General features: G+C 49.1%; 1 protein-coding gene across 4 annotated transcripts in view; it reads left to right on the forward strand.

Moving 5' to 3' along the window:
- TCERG1L (transcription elongation regulator 1 like) overlaps window positions 1-10,392 on the forward strand; it is a 45,388-nt gene extending 34,996 nt beyond the window's left edge. For 2 of the 4 annotated variants that reach the window (XM_064716847.1, XM_064716845.1), the window contains exons 9-13: window positions 1,856-1,922; window positions 3,210-3,345; window positions 6,469-6,558; window positions 8,010-8,128; window positions 10,001-10,392. In XM_064716847.1, coding sequence (XP_064572917.1) covers window positions 1,856-1,922; window positions 3,210-3,345; window positions 6,469-6,558; window positions 8,010-8,128; window positions 10,001-10,157 — 569 coding nt within the window. In that variant the 3' untranslated portion in view covers window positions 10,158-10,392. Of the gene's footprint in view, window positions 1-1,852; window positions 1,923-3,209; window positions 3,346-6,468; window positions 6,559-8,009; window positions 8,129-10,000 lie in introns of all 4 variants that reach the window. The other 2 variants (XM_064716846.1, XM_064716844.1) reach the window with 1 other exon arrangement.
- The last annotated feature ends 3,636 nt before the right edge of the window (window positions 10,393-14,028 follow it).

Below are 14,028 nucleotides of genomic sequence, written 5' to 3' on the forward strand. Positions count from 1 at the left end.
GGATGAAATTCCTGCAAAGCCTGTCTGCTGAAATTCATTCTTCAGGAGAAAAACAGAGCTTTTAATTGCAGGATGTGCTGCGAGCTCAGTGAATTCCTGCCAAGGGATGGCCAGAGACAAAGCTGAGGGTCATTGTTCATGGTCTCTAGCATTGTTCCTGCTCTGTAATTAATTAACAGAAGAGTCTTAACTCAGGCCTGAGAGGTGCCACTTCAAAAATCTATTTTTTGCCGTGCTCCATCCTTTCCATTTATTATGTCTACCACAAAGATTTGATTCATGCTCCTGGTTTTTTATGGCCATGACTTCCATTGTTGTTAAATATCTTAATCCTCCCTGCTGTAATTGGGCCCTGTGGTTGCTCAGGGTTGGAGCAGTTCATAATTAGTATAGATTAGCTCTGAGGTGAGGGGGATTATTTGTTACCTCTTCTCTTAGCTTGTAATCTCCAGTAAATAAATAACACAAACGAGCTGAGTGTTCCCAACAATGCTTCCCACATTTATTTAGCTGAGTGGCTGCTGCTGAGATTTAATTAGGATTTTCAAATCAAACATCTTAAAAAAAAAGAAAAAAAAAGGATGTCAGGCGAAGTTATCCACAGGATGCTTGGGGTTGTCTCTGCTGAGGGATCAAGTGCTTTTTAAATTTGGGCAGAAATGAGAAATTGAGAAATGAGCAATTACTCCTCCTGCACCAAGGGTTTGCTCCAGGAGGTTGATGTGGCTGTTCCCTGGTGGGGTCCCATCCCATGGGCTTGGGGAGGAGGGACAGCTCCTCCAGAGCAACTGCTCTGCTGTGCTCTCTTCTCAGCTGCCCAGGGTCTGCCTGGCTGCTGGGGCTGAGCAGGATTGTCCAGCTAATTAACAGAAAATGGACATTGTGGAGTCACCAAATCATGGGATGGTTGGGTTGGGAGGGACCCCAATCCCACTCAGTGCCACCCCAGCCATGGCAGGGACACCTCCCCTGTCCCAGGTGCTTCCAGCCCCAATGTCCAGCCTGGCCCTGGGCACAGCTGGTAGCACTCCTCCTGAAACCAGTGCTGATGTCCTTCACTGAATTCCCCCGGGTGTTTGGGCCCTTTGGCGCTCAGACAAGAGGCTGCAGCCCATCCCTGGGTGCAGCACATGAATATTGGCCAGCCCCTGTGCTGGGGACCCTCCCGTGCAGCCACTGCAGGGATCTGACTCCTGGCACTGACCTTGGGGGTTTGGGGAGAGCTGCAGCTGGCAGAGGTGACAGAAAAGGGTTCAGAATTCAGACTTGTGTTCAGATTCAGATTTGTTTCCCTTGTCTGTGAGTGAAAATCCAAGCCCTGAGCCCCTCAAGGACCCATGTCAGGCCTGACCAGGGGCTGCCCTGGCCTTGGAGCTGCTCTGCAGCCTCAGCAGTGTTGGGGTTGTTGGATGTCCCCAGCCCTGCGGGTGCTGCTGGAATTCCTGGGAAAGCATTCTGAGATCCCAGGAGGAGGAATGGGACAGAATTACCTCCAGGGGATCCCTCAGGCTGTCAGCACAGAAATGACTTTGCAGGAATGTCTTCAGCTGCATTTTGAAGGGAAGGGAGGAGGGAGGATGGGTGAAACAATAATAAGATTTAAAGCAATCATGTCATGAATGAAAAATGAGGAATTTTGCTGACTGGAAACGGTCACTTTATTGCTGTTCCTTCCATTTGGATGAAGGCAATTCCGAGGATTTTATAAAATACTTGTTATTTCTAAAACCCTCTGTGGGGGTGAAAGGCAGGAAATACCTGAGCAGCAGAGAACAGGGAAGAGGAGTCAATCTGAGGAATTTGTATCCCCATTTATCTCGTTCAGATCTAATAATGACTTATTTCTTTTCAGCAGACAAGTGTGTTAGCTCTTGTCCAGGGGATGAAAATGATGATCTGAGCATCAAAACCAAGAGAAATAAGTGAGTTCAAAGTTTCCTTGTGTCTGTCTAACACTGGGAAGGGCTGGTACAAAGGAGGGCAGGTTAAAGCAGTTTTGGCTCTGTGTGGGTGAATGATGGGGCATTCTCCAGGTGTGCAGTCCTCACCAGGGCCAGGATTCCCTGCAGCCTCTGTTTCCCATGCACATCACCTGGGTTTGCCTGGGGGGCTCTTCCTATATCCAATGGTTGCAGACAAGGCTGTGGGTCACTCCAAAGGGATAAATGTTTCCCTCCCTCAAGTGCAGCAGATTTTCCCTGCTCAGCCCCAGGTGCTGCTGTTTCTGACCTTCATTCCCACGTGTGCCTCACACTCTGTTGAAGGCACAACCGGAAATGCAGCTCTGGGGTGGGCAGAGTGCCCAGCTCTGTGCCAGGTGTCCTTCTGAGAGGGCAGCACAGCCTTGGTGCTGGGAGCCTTGGGAAACCTGACCTAGTTAGGCTGGGCAGAGTCACAGAATAAAGCAGGGATTGATTCAAAGCATCTCCTCCATGGATGCACCTTGGGCAGCACCAGAGCCCAGCCAGGGCTGCACCCAAGATGAACCAAAATGGCCCCAAAATGCACGGCCGGGCACGGGCTCTGTCCCTGGGATCAGTTCTGCACCTTGCAGTTCATTGTCCCATCCCAGCTTTAGCCCAGGCAGTCCCACCCTGCTTGTTTTTCTCTCTCCAGCCCACGGGGTTTGTGCTCCTGGGCTGAGATTTGGATCATTTGTCCTTGGTGCCCAGCTGGAGCAGGAATTGTTTTGTCTCCCTGCTCTGTGCACAGAGCTCAGCATCCCTGATGTGAGCCCAGAGCCACACACTAAAGCAGCACAGAATGGGAAATATTGGTGAATGCCCACAGAATCTGAGGCATCAGTGGATTATTACCAATGTGCTGAACTTTATTAGATCCTTTATTGTGATTTTTGTAAAGAAAGAATGCTCCCCCTTTAAGGTCCCCCCTCCTTGGCAGGGCTATATGAAGTTGTCACTTTGGTGCACCTTGAATTTGGGTGTCAGGTCCCTCTGGTAGCCCTGAGTGACCCTCTGGTGGCCGTGAGTGACCCTCCTGCCTCAGCAGGAGCTGCTGCAGCCCCCTCCAGCCCCCTCCAGCCCAGGTTTGGTGCCAGCTCTGGGTGTGGGAGGTTCTGGGATGCCCCAGGGAGGATTAAAGGATCCAAAGGATGAAGTCCCTGTTCAGGGCAGTGTTGCTGACCCTGTCTGTGTGTGCCCTGTGCAGAACAGAGCAGTGGCTGACCCTGTGTGTGTTTCCCTGTCCAGAACAGAGGAGTGCCAGGCTGCGGGCCCAGCCGGCGCTGAGGAGGAGCAGGCAGGGGAGGAAGGCTCAGCCCCGCGGATCTCACCGCCCCTGGAGGAGAGGATCACCCACTTCAGGGACATGCTGCTGGAGAGGGGGGTAAGGAATGGCCCCTCCTGGGACACAGCACAGCCCTGGAGCCATGCCCTGTGTCAGGAACCATGGCAGGAACCACACTGGGGTCCTGTCCCTGAGCCCTGTGCACTGTCCATGTCCCCACTGCCATGGCAGGAACCACACTGGGGTCCTGTCCCTGAGCCCTGTGACACTGTCCATGTCCCCACTGTCACCCCTGGAGCTGGGACCCTTTCCAGACAAATCCCTGGGATGTCCAGAGGCAGCAGGGGCTCAGAGGGACGTGGGGCTGTGGGCACTGCCCTGTCCTGGCCAGCCCTGCCCTCTGGCAGCATAAAGCCATTAATGCTTATCCAGACCCTTGGGGAAGGGTGTTCTGGAGATGGTTCCAGCTGTGCTGGGAACAGGGAATGCTCTGGGTTTGGGCTCAGTGGGACAGGGAGGGGTAAAATGAGCAGTGGGTGCAGATGCTCTGCCTCCCCCACACTGCCACATGTGTCCCATAAAGGGAATGTCACTCCTGCAGCAAAAAACAGCCCAAGGTGGCTCCTGTCAGGCATTAAAGCCTATAAAATTTATCCCAGCAATCAGCAAGCTTTAAAGGGGGATAATTAGAGCTTCAGCAGCTCAGCAATGAATTATCCCCACGCCAGAGCTGCTTTATTAATACAGCTTGTTATTTATGCTGCAGAAATGCAGGAGGGCCATGAAGGAGCCCTGGGTGAGGGCTTTGCTGGCAGGCTGGGACTCGAGGGGCAATAGGTCAGTATTTGGAAGGATTAGGGGTGTTCAGAACAGGATTCTCAGGTGTTTCTGTGTAAGATCTGCTCCTAAAAGAAATTTGGGAAATTCACAGTTTGGATTCAGTGATGTTTAAAAATGGGGAGAGAAGAGGTTACTTTGCTTTTACCCTGAACATTTTCCAACTGTCCAGCTCAGCAGCAGCTGCTTGGCGTGGCTGAAGCACAGGGAGACCATTAATGCCATTTAAATCTGATTATTTAATGACCATCCCCTGCCCTCTCCTCCTGAAGGAGCTGCTGGATGGAATCACAAAGAGCTCGGAGCAGATGGAGTTTGCCAGTGGAGTTCTGCAGCTTCCCACAGAAATTATGTCAAGAGAAGAATATTTATTGTAACATTTTAAAAATAGAGGGGGTTTGGGGGAGCTCCAAGGCACAGCCACTCTTTATTCTGAAGCCTGGGGTGAGTTTCCAAGATGAAGAAGAAAATTCCAAGATGAAGAAAATTCTAAGATGAAGAAGAAAATTTAAGGTTCCTCCTGGCTCCCTCTCCTACCCAGCATCAAAATATCCGCATTCTAAGCCAGCATTTCCAGGAAGGTCCTCTCCCTGCTGGCTGCTCTCAAGGCTTCTGAGAGGATTCCAGGGGCTGTTTTATCTCAAGGTTCTCCCTTCTTAATCCCAGGGAGAGAGGAGGGTTTGTGTGTGAAGGGGTGTTTGTGTGATTTGTGTGTGAGGTGTACCTGGGATGAAATCAGAATTACCAGCTTATTTTAGGTGATGTTTGCCAAATGTGCAGTGTAATAATTGCTAAGCACAGAATCATCAGCTGGAATGATTATGTGATGAACTAGTCTGAGCTTAATTAGCCTGAGCTCAGAGGGGGATTTGTGCAGGGAACAAGGCTGATGTCCAGGAGAGTGTGAAAGGCACCAGGAAGAGAGAATTCCTGGTGCTGGAACCCCAGAGCTCCGGACAGGGGCACAGGAAGGGGAGCTCGGGCTGTGGGAAGGGGATGCTGGGGGGACCAAAGGCAGCCTGGGCTCTGGGTACCCCAAAGGTCTCAGATCCCAAAGGCAGCCTGGGCTCTGGGTACCCCAAAGGTCTCAGATCTCAAAGGCAGCCCAAGCTTTGGGTTTTACAATGGCCCCACATCCCAAAGGCAGCCCCAAGCTTTGGATTTTCCACTCTGAAGCCCCTCTGAGAGGAAAACAAGTCCACTTAAAGCCACTTTGCTTCATCAGAACTTTCCTGCTGGAGTGTTAATTACTGTTTAATTACACTTCACATCCTTTATTTTTTTTTTTTTAGTGAATTCATTCTTTTGTAATTAGTTGGAGTGATTAGAATATTTTATTTCCTTCAGATTTTTCTGTCGCCAGTGAATTAGCAGGGATGCTGTAGAAGCTTCTGAGCTGGTGGGAGGGAATTGTCCCTGCACAGGCAGGGGATGGGGATGGATCTGGGTGGTCTCTGTGGTCCCTCCAGCCCAAAGTGCTGTGTGATTCCATGGCTCCATGAGGCTGGAAGCAGCCCTGCAGGATGGCTCATTCCCATCCCTGTGGTGCTTTAGGGTGTTCACTGCCAGCCCTCCCTGTGTGCCCCAGCTGGGTCCCAGCTCCAGCTCTGCAGTTGGAATTGTCCTTTTGTGGGCATTGGTGCCTCTGCTGCCCAAAGTGCAGCACAAATGGCATTTCCTGCCTGCTGCAGGCTCCTCCAGCACAGGGAACATCTCCAGAGCAGCAAATCCCTCCTGGTCTGAGGGTGAGGGGAGAGACGAGGATCTGACTCCATGTTTCAGAAGGCTGGTTTATTATTTTATGATATATATTACATTAAAACTATACTAAAAGAATAGAAGAAAGGATTTCATCAGAAGGCTGGCTAAGAATAGAATAGGAAAGAATGATAACAAAGGTTTGTGTCTCAGACAGAAAGTCCGAGTGTTTTGCGGAGATAGCCAAAAACTCCACAACTTTGTGGAGGTTGTGTGCAGATTAGAATCTCCAAATGCGTCCTGTGCTGTAATAAACATACTGCCTTTACAACTTTGTGAAAGTTGTGGAGTTTTTGGCTATCTCTGCAAAACATGAGCCAGCTGACTGGGATTGGCCATTAATTAGAAACAACCCCATGAGACCAATCCCAGATGCACCTGTTGCATTCCACAGCAGCAGATAACCATTGTTTGCATTTTGTTCCTGAGGCCTCCCAGCTTCTCAGGAGGAAAAATCCTAAGGAAAGGATTTTCCATAAAAGAGGTCTGTGACAAGGGGCCACCACAGCTCTGCCAGAGACTAAAATCCACCTTCAGCCACGCCAAGGATGCTGCCCGGGGCTGCTCAGCTCGGGAGCATTCACTCACTCCTTGCCCATCCTCACAAAATGCTCTGTGTGTGCCCAGGTGTCGGCGTTCTCCACGTGGGAGAAGGAGCTCCACAAGATCGTGTTTGACCCACGCTACCTCCTGCTCAACCCCGAGGAGAGGAAGCAGGTGAGTGCCCTGAGCCCCAGGTGAGTGCCCTGAGCCCCAGCCCCATGGCCCTGCTGCAGCCAGCACCCCCAGACTGAGCAGGAGCCTGCAGCAGCTGCCCTGGGAGAGAAAAAGAATAACATAAAATCAGAATTTCCCTGGGGACACTCACAGGTTTGGCTCTGCCCATCGGGGGAATGCTCACCAGGCACAGGGTGGGCTTTGGGGGGTCTGGGAGCTGGGCTCTGTGGGGTTTGGGAGTTTGGGAGCTGGGTTCTGTGGGGTTTGGAGGATCTGGGAGTTGTGAGTCCTTTCCCATCAGGACATTCTGTGGTTTCCAGGGCTCTCTCCTTGGACAAGCAGGTGCTCCAAGGTTTGATCACAGGGACCCTTGGGGTGCAGGAACAGCTCCTGAGCCTGGAAAACCTGGGAATGGGGAATTGGGAATGGGGACCTGGCTGTAGGAGGGAAATGGCCCCAAGAGAGCAGTTGTACCTGGATAGTGGGATAGTGCAGAGACACTGCTGGATTTCCATTGTTTAGGAGCTTTCCCAGGAGTCTGGCAGGGGTTGGTGCTGACCCCACAGGACACAGCACTGGGGGCTCTCTGCCAGGGTTGGGTTTTTCTGGGGAGCTGCAAAGGGATGTGGGGCTTTGCTGCCTTGGTAATTTGGGCATTAATTATCACTAAGGGTTCCAAAATCTGCAGATGAGTCTACAGAATTCAGGAGAGATGCAGGGATTTGCAGAGGAGGTGAACACTGCTGTTCTCTGGTTATTTCTCTCCCTTAAAAGTCTTTTGTCATCCTGCAGAAGGAATAATTTTTAATATTGAATCGTCCATTTTTTAAATAAACAGGATGAAAAATGAACTTATTCCATATTGTCCCATGGTTCTCCAGAGAGCTTCCTGTAGGTATTTACCACAGGACTGGGCACATACATCTTCATTTGCTCCCTTTCCAATATCTCCTTTCCTAAGAAAAAAAGTGAAACAAAATAATAAGGAAACACAGGAATGAAAATGTATGAGGAGCTGCCAGGATGGAAAGGGCTGCTAAAGAGCCTGAGCAGGGAGTTTGGGATTCATTTCAGGGAATGGGCAAGGACAGCACCTGGGCACGATGAGTCAATCCAGAGACATTCCTGGGAGTCATGGAATCACTTTATCAGCCATGGAATCATTTTATCGGCCATGGAATCATCATTTTATCAGCCATGGCAGGGCTGGCCCTGGCTGGGCTTTGAGTCCTTCCTGCCCAAACCAGTCTGGGGCTCTGGGATCAACAGCAGCACTGCTGCCCTTTAATTAAATACCCAATTACTGCCAGGACAGAGGGCCAGTCCTTGGAGGTGATGGGATAAAAACTCCTGGGCGTGTGGGGAGGCAGATGAGGACTGCAGGCCCTGGGCTTGCCAAACCCCCAAAGTTTTGTCCATAACTCCTTGTCCTGGCTCCCTTCCCCGGGCAGATTTTCGAGCAGTTTGTCAAGACCCGGGTCAGGGAGGAGTACAAAGAGAAGAAGAACAAGCTGCTGCTGGCCAAGGAAGAATTCAAGAAGCTTCTGGAAGAATCCAAGTTATCCCCAAGGTGGGTGTTGCCTTAGGAAGGGTTGGGAAGCTTGGCTTGGTCATTTAGGCAGAGCTTTTCAGCCCAGAATTCTTCCTAGCAAGAGGAAGATGCCAATGCTGGGGTGGCATCTCTTCCCTGGTATTTTCCAGTATTTTGTTGTATTTCTGAGAGAGGAAATGTTCCATCTGTGTCTCCCACTCTGCCTCTCTCTGTCCCTTCCCCTCTCCCTCTCTCCCTCAGAATGTGCAGCACTTTGCACAGCACATTTATTTTATATTCCTGTATATGCAGTGATTATAGAACACACATTACTTATGGAAAATCAGTACCACAATGTTCAGTCTCATCCATATTACACATGCAGGTGTAATTACTCAGAAATTGCATTTAGTCTTGGTCTGTGGTGGAAGAGAAATATAATTTCTCAAAGTTCCTGTTAATGCCATGCCATTAAATTCATGGAATGTGTCCCTGCCCATGGCAGGGGGCTGGAACAAGATGAGCTGTGAGATTCCTCCCAACCCAAACCCTTCTGCGGCTCCACAGTTCTGTGATTAAATTAAAATACAGCAATTGTGCAAGGCACAATTTATGTTTTACTTTGTTTTTCTAGTGGTGGATCCAGACTCACACAGTGGCAGTGGCAGTGCTTAGGGCAGTGCTTTCTCATTTGTAAATTGCATGAAAATAAAGGGGTTTATATTATAAATATTGTTAAATTGCTGGAACAAAGAAATGACTGTTTTCTCTGATAAAACATGCAGACAATTATTCAGCACGACCTGCGTGGGCACACGGATCCAAACAGCACGTGGGGCTGGAATAATTGTAATTACAAGAAGCGTTTTACAACAAAATTAGGGATGTTCTGGGCTGATGTCCCGCCCAAACTCTGCTTCCAGCACTGATATTCCCAGTGCCCAGGGGAAAAGCTGTGCTGGCCCAGAGGCCAGGGGCATTTCACCCCTGAAGGGTTTTGGGAGCTGACTGTGACAACAAAGCATTGAGGAAGCTCCTTTCCCTGCCTTGATTTAGGCACACAATGAGAGAAATAAATCCCAAATATTTCCAATAAAAAGCAAAGAGTCACCTTGGGGAAAGGAGCCGGGCATGCAGCCTGAAAGGCAATGAAGGTAGAAAACCCTGCTAGGAGGGAGCTCACTTGGAAATACAAAACATGCAGGAGCTGAAATAAAACCTCCCCGTCACTGCTCTGTGAGCGTGGCTTTAATGGCTCAGCACCCCCCTGCCAGCCACCAACCCTTCTGAAATGCCATTTTAATCCTTGCTGGCTGCCCCAGTGCCAAGAGCCCTGGTGGGGCTCACCTTCCTCCATCCCAGGAGGAGGAGGAGGATTCTCCATCCCGTTCCTGTCACCCATTCCCATTCCCTGGTTCTTAGTGTGGGTGCAGTGCAGGAGCTTGGGGATAGCTGTGGTGCTGTTCACAGGGGTCCCAGGATGAGGGAAGAGATGAGGATCTGACTCCATGTTTCACAAGGCTGATTTATTATTTTATGATATATATTATATTTAAACTATACTAAAAGAATAGAAGAAAGGATTTCATCAGAAGGCTGGCTAAGAATTGAATAGCAAAGAATGATCACAACGGTTTGTGGCTCGAGCTCTCTGTCCGAGCCAGCTGACTGTGATTGGCCATTAATTAGAAACAACCCCATGAGACCAATCCCAGATGCACCTGTTGCATCCCACAGCAGCAGATAACCATTGTTTGCATTTTGTTCCTGAGGCCTCCCAGCTTCTCAGGAGGAAAACTCCTAAGGAAAGGATTTTCCATAAAAGATGTCTGTGACAGGTGCCAGGCACAGCCCCAGCTGCCCAGTCCCCTTTTCCCAGGACAACCTTCAGGGACTTTGCCTTTTCCACAGGACAACCTTCAAGGAGTTTGCTGAGAAGCACGGCCGGGACCAGCGCTTCCGCCTCGTCCCAAAGAAGAAGGACCAGGAGCATTTCTTCAACCAGTTCATCCTCATCCTCAAAAAGAGGGACAAGGAAAACAGGATAAGGCTGCGGAAGATGAGATAAGAGCAAGCGGAGCTGGCAATAAAGACGCGTGCCCGGGCTGGGCTGCAGGAAGGGGTTCCAGGAAGGAGGAAACGCTCGGGGTCCCAGAGCAGCACCAGGAGTGGGGGGTCAAAGCTGCCTCTGAAGGGAGTTTGGGGAGCACCCACTGCAGTGGGGGAGGCTGTTCTGCAGGAATGGGAAGGATATTCTGTTCTCAAAGAATTAATGTTTCATATTGAAGCTCTCTTTTGTACAACATCCAGAGTTCGATGCATTTCTAATTGCCATGATATGTCGATCCCTTAATTGTTTTAATTATGCAAATTACTTGTAATATACACAAGTTATGACTCCGATGCAGATTTATAATTAAGCAGAAGCAGATGCCATCCAGAGCAATCTCAAGGCATTTCCATCACTTAGGGGAAGTATCTCAAGCAATCTTTTGGCACCTCTGCATTCCCACCAAGCGTGTGGGGCCTGGTGGTCTGCAGGACCCGCTCCCGCTGCTCATCCGTCTCTGTCCAGTCCTTGAGTAGTAGTAACCAGCTATTCATTGTAAACCTTGGTGAAGAGTGTGGAAACCTTGGCACATGTTCCATGGGAGAACTCTCCAGCCCAGAACTTTGCCATGGGCAGGGTTCCCCTCAGCCTTCCAACCCCAGTTCTGTGGTGAAGCCATCCCAGTTGGATTTGGGTTCTGTTCCTGTGTGTGAAGAGTCTGCATGAGATTTTTCTCATCATATTTGTATAAATAAATATTTAACTTTTGTAATTAAGAAGCATTTCAAGCCTGATTTCAGGGATGAAACCTTTTGAAGAGGTTTTTATTTGACAGAACTCGAGTGGAAAATGCTGTCAGGGACGGGGTGGGGGTTGTTGGGGTGTCTGTGCAGGGCCATGGGTTGGACTGGATCCTTGTGGGTCCCTTCCAGCTCAGGACACTCTGGGATTCCAGGAAATAATGGGGAAAATAACACAGGGCTGGTGATTTCTACTGGAGAGATGGGAAACCAGAGGGGACTCCTGCCAATCAAGATTTGTGTGCAAATTCCAGTGAGATCCATCAGAAATCTGAGGATATTGGGAACAAAAGAGTCACTCTGGCTGCACAGGTAGGATATTGTGGCTGGAGGGACATCAGGAGATCTCTGTGCTGCTCCAAAGATGCTCTGATTGTGATTTTTTTTTTTCCCCAGGAGACCTAAATTTTAAGTTATTGCTCCTTAAATCCATAGACTTCTGTTTGCTTGGAGTGAGGGGGATAATTTCTCCGACTCCCAGTAATTTTTATTTGGGTGTGTGCTGGATATTTTTATAATCAAGGCAATAAATGAACTTTCTGCTGCCTTGGAAAAATGAGCTTGGAATACTTGAGAGTGCCAGGACAAGGGGGGATGGCTGCCCAGGGCCAGTGGGACACTGGGAGGGGATTCCTGGGTGAGGGGTGGGCAGGGAGCAGGGCTGACCCAGGCCAGTCCAGGCCCTGCTTGCCTTGCTCAGGGATGTGAGACCAGCTGCTCCATGGCTTCACATCCCTGAGGGATCCACTGCAACTGCTCCTGCTCAGGTGAGTGCCCTGGGGCTTCCGGATGGCTGCATTTTGTTCAGTTTTCAGGGTGGAAAAACACATCAAGGAGTGGAATGGATTTAATAGTTTTTAATGGTTTTTAGTGGTTTTAATGGTTTTTAGGGGTTTTTAATGGTTTTTGGTTCAACTGAGAGCACTAAGAGACATCCCTGGGAGCTCCCCTGACAGCCAGGCCAGGCATGGGGAGCAGCTCCATTTGGAGCTGGTTGGATCACAGGGAGGAGAATGAACCCAGGGTATCTCCAGAGGGAGCTCAGGGTTTGCCTCCCCAAGGACAAGGCGCTGAAAATTAGGAAATTGTCATTAAAAGCTAAATTATGGTGGAGGGGGCTGCCAAGGACTTGAACTTGTTCATTTTGGCTTCACGTGCCAATAAAATGCTGATGATGGCTTTGCTTGGGTAATGTGAGGAGCAGTTTGTGTGCTGGCATCCTTGGCTGGCTTGTATTGGTCTGAACCCCAGATAAACAGGAGCAAAAATCAAAGGGGATAATGTTATGTGGCTTTTCTTTATTTAGGTAAAATGCAAAATTCTGAGGGAACAAACTGTGCACAATGTGGGCAATGTGAAGGTGTGCAAAGGATGATTTTGGGAGGTTTTGGTCAGTTTGGGATGGATTTTTCTCTGCTTTTCAGCCTCCAGACAAGGCTAGAGATATTTTAATGGTTGAGCAAGAGTTAAAGCCATTTTGGTTCTCTTTTTGAAGTACTTTGTGATTTATTTTTTTTTAACTCAGTTCTTCATATTTTGATTTCTGTGCCTGGGTTTACTTTGGTAAATATTGCTTTCATGGCACCCCCCTGGGAGCAGGTTTCCCTGTTGCTGTGATCATTGCTGGGAGAGCTAATCCCGAGCAGAAATGAAGAGAAGTCAGAGAAATGAGAACAAATGATGGCAGAGTTCCCAGGAGACTCTGAATTTCCTCCTCTGGATGCACAGAGAGATGCTCTGGGTGTGTTTGTGAGCAATTCCAGCTGGTTGATGCTCAAGGGCCAGTGCAATGTCCACACCTTGTGTTTCCCTGGCACTGCTGCCTCTGCACTGGCCCTTCCCAAGGAATTCTCATTGCTCAGAGCAATCCTGGCACTTCTCCGGGGGTTCCTTCTCCTGAGGTTCCTGTGTTTAAAGGCTCCACACTGGGCAGGGGAATGGGACAAACTGGGAATGCTGGAAATGCAGAAATGATGTTTTTTCCTTGAAAGGGAAAACTCCATCCCTTTTGCAAGGAAAAACATAATTTCTGCATTCCCAGCATTCCCAGTTTTTCCCAGTTTCCCTTCCCAGAGACAGACCTGGAGCTGGCTGGGAGCTTTCAGGAGTTTGTGAGAAGTTCCTCTCAGCCCTGACTGGATGCTTCACATTTGTCAAAATTGCTTTAAATGGAACCTTTTTCCCTCCTCTCCTGGGAGGGAGGGAGGAGCCTCCAACTGCTTTTTGATTGTTGTATTTCCTCATCCAGGTGCTCAGGAGGGGTTGGCTGTGGGAGAGAAGCAAGGATTTATTTTTGTTCTTTTTTAAAATAATGAATAGTCAGTGAGATGATCCTGTGTTCTCACCTTCACTGCAGACCACAATCCCTTCTTCTTCTTTAATAGAAGTGAATAATTTGCCAATATTTAACTCTGGGGATAATTTTCAAGGTAAATCATTGAATGGTCTGGCTTGGAAGGGACCTTTAAGATCATCTCCTTCCCCCAGTGCCTTGTGTAGCTCATTTTGGAGTCAGCTGCTGATAAAATGAAGGGTTTGATTTCAGAAAAGGCAAGGAAATCTGTGCCAATTCACTGAGCATTCTCTGAACACTCCTTTCTCAGCTTGTTATTTATTTAGAGAGAAAAACCCAGTCTTTGTAAATCTCCTGCTTGCTTGAGCTCACATCCCAGGCAGCTTTTCAAGGACATGGGGTCTCCAGCTCTGCTGGGACATGTCTGAGCTGGGAGGAATCACTGAAACCTCTCCAAATGAACTTTTCCACGTTCGCCTGTTGCAGTCAATGTGGCCATCACTGGTTGTGAAGCAATGGTGGGGATTGACCATCAGAATTGCCAGAGCAGCCCCTGCATCCCGGGCAGTGCCCAGGGCCAGGCTGGAGCACCTGGGACAGGGGAAGGTGTCCCTGCCATGGCAGGGTGGCACTGGGTGCGATTTGGGGTCCCTCCAAACCAAACCAGTCAATTCTTAGACAATGCTTTACCCCATGAACAAAAATATCTTTTTTTTTTTTTAATAGATATATTTCTCTTTTTCCTCCTTTGAAGAGAAAAGCTTTTCCCTGGAATCACAGCAAAGCTGTGCTTCTG

Source organism: Zonotrichia leucophrys, chromosome 6 (genome assembly GCF_028769735.1).
Source record: "Zonotrichia leucophrys gambelii isolate GWCS_2022_RI chromosome 6, RI_Zleu_2.0, whole genome shotgun sequence".
Lineage (NCBI taxonomy): Eukaryota > Metazoa > Chordata > Aves > Passeriformes > Passerellidae > Zonotrichia > Zonotrichia leucophrys.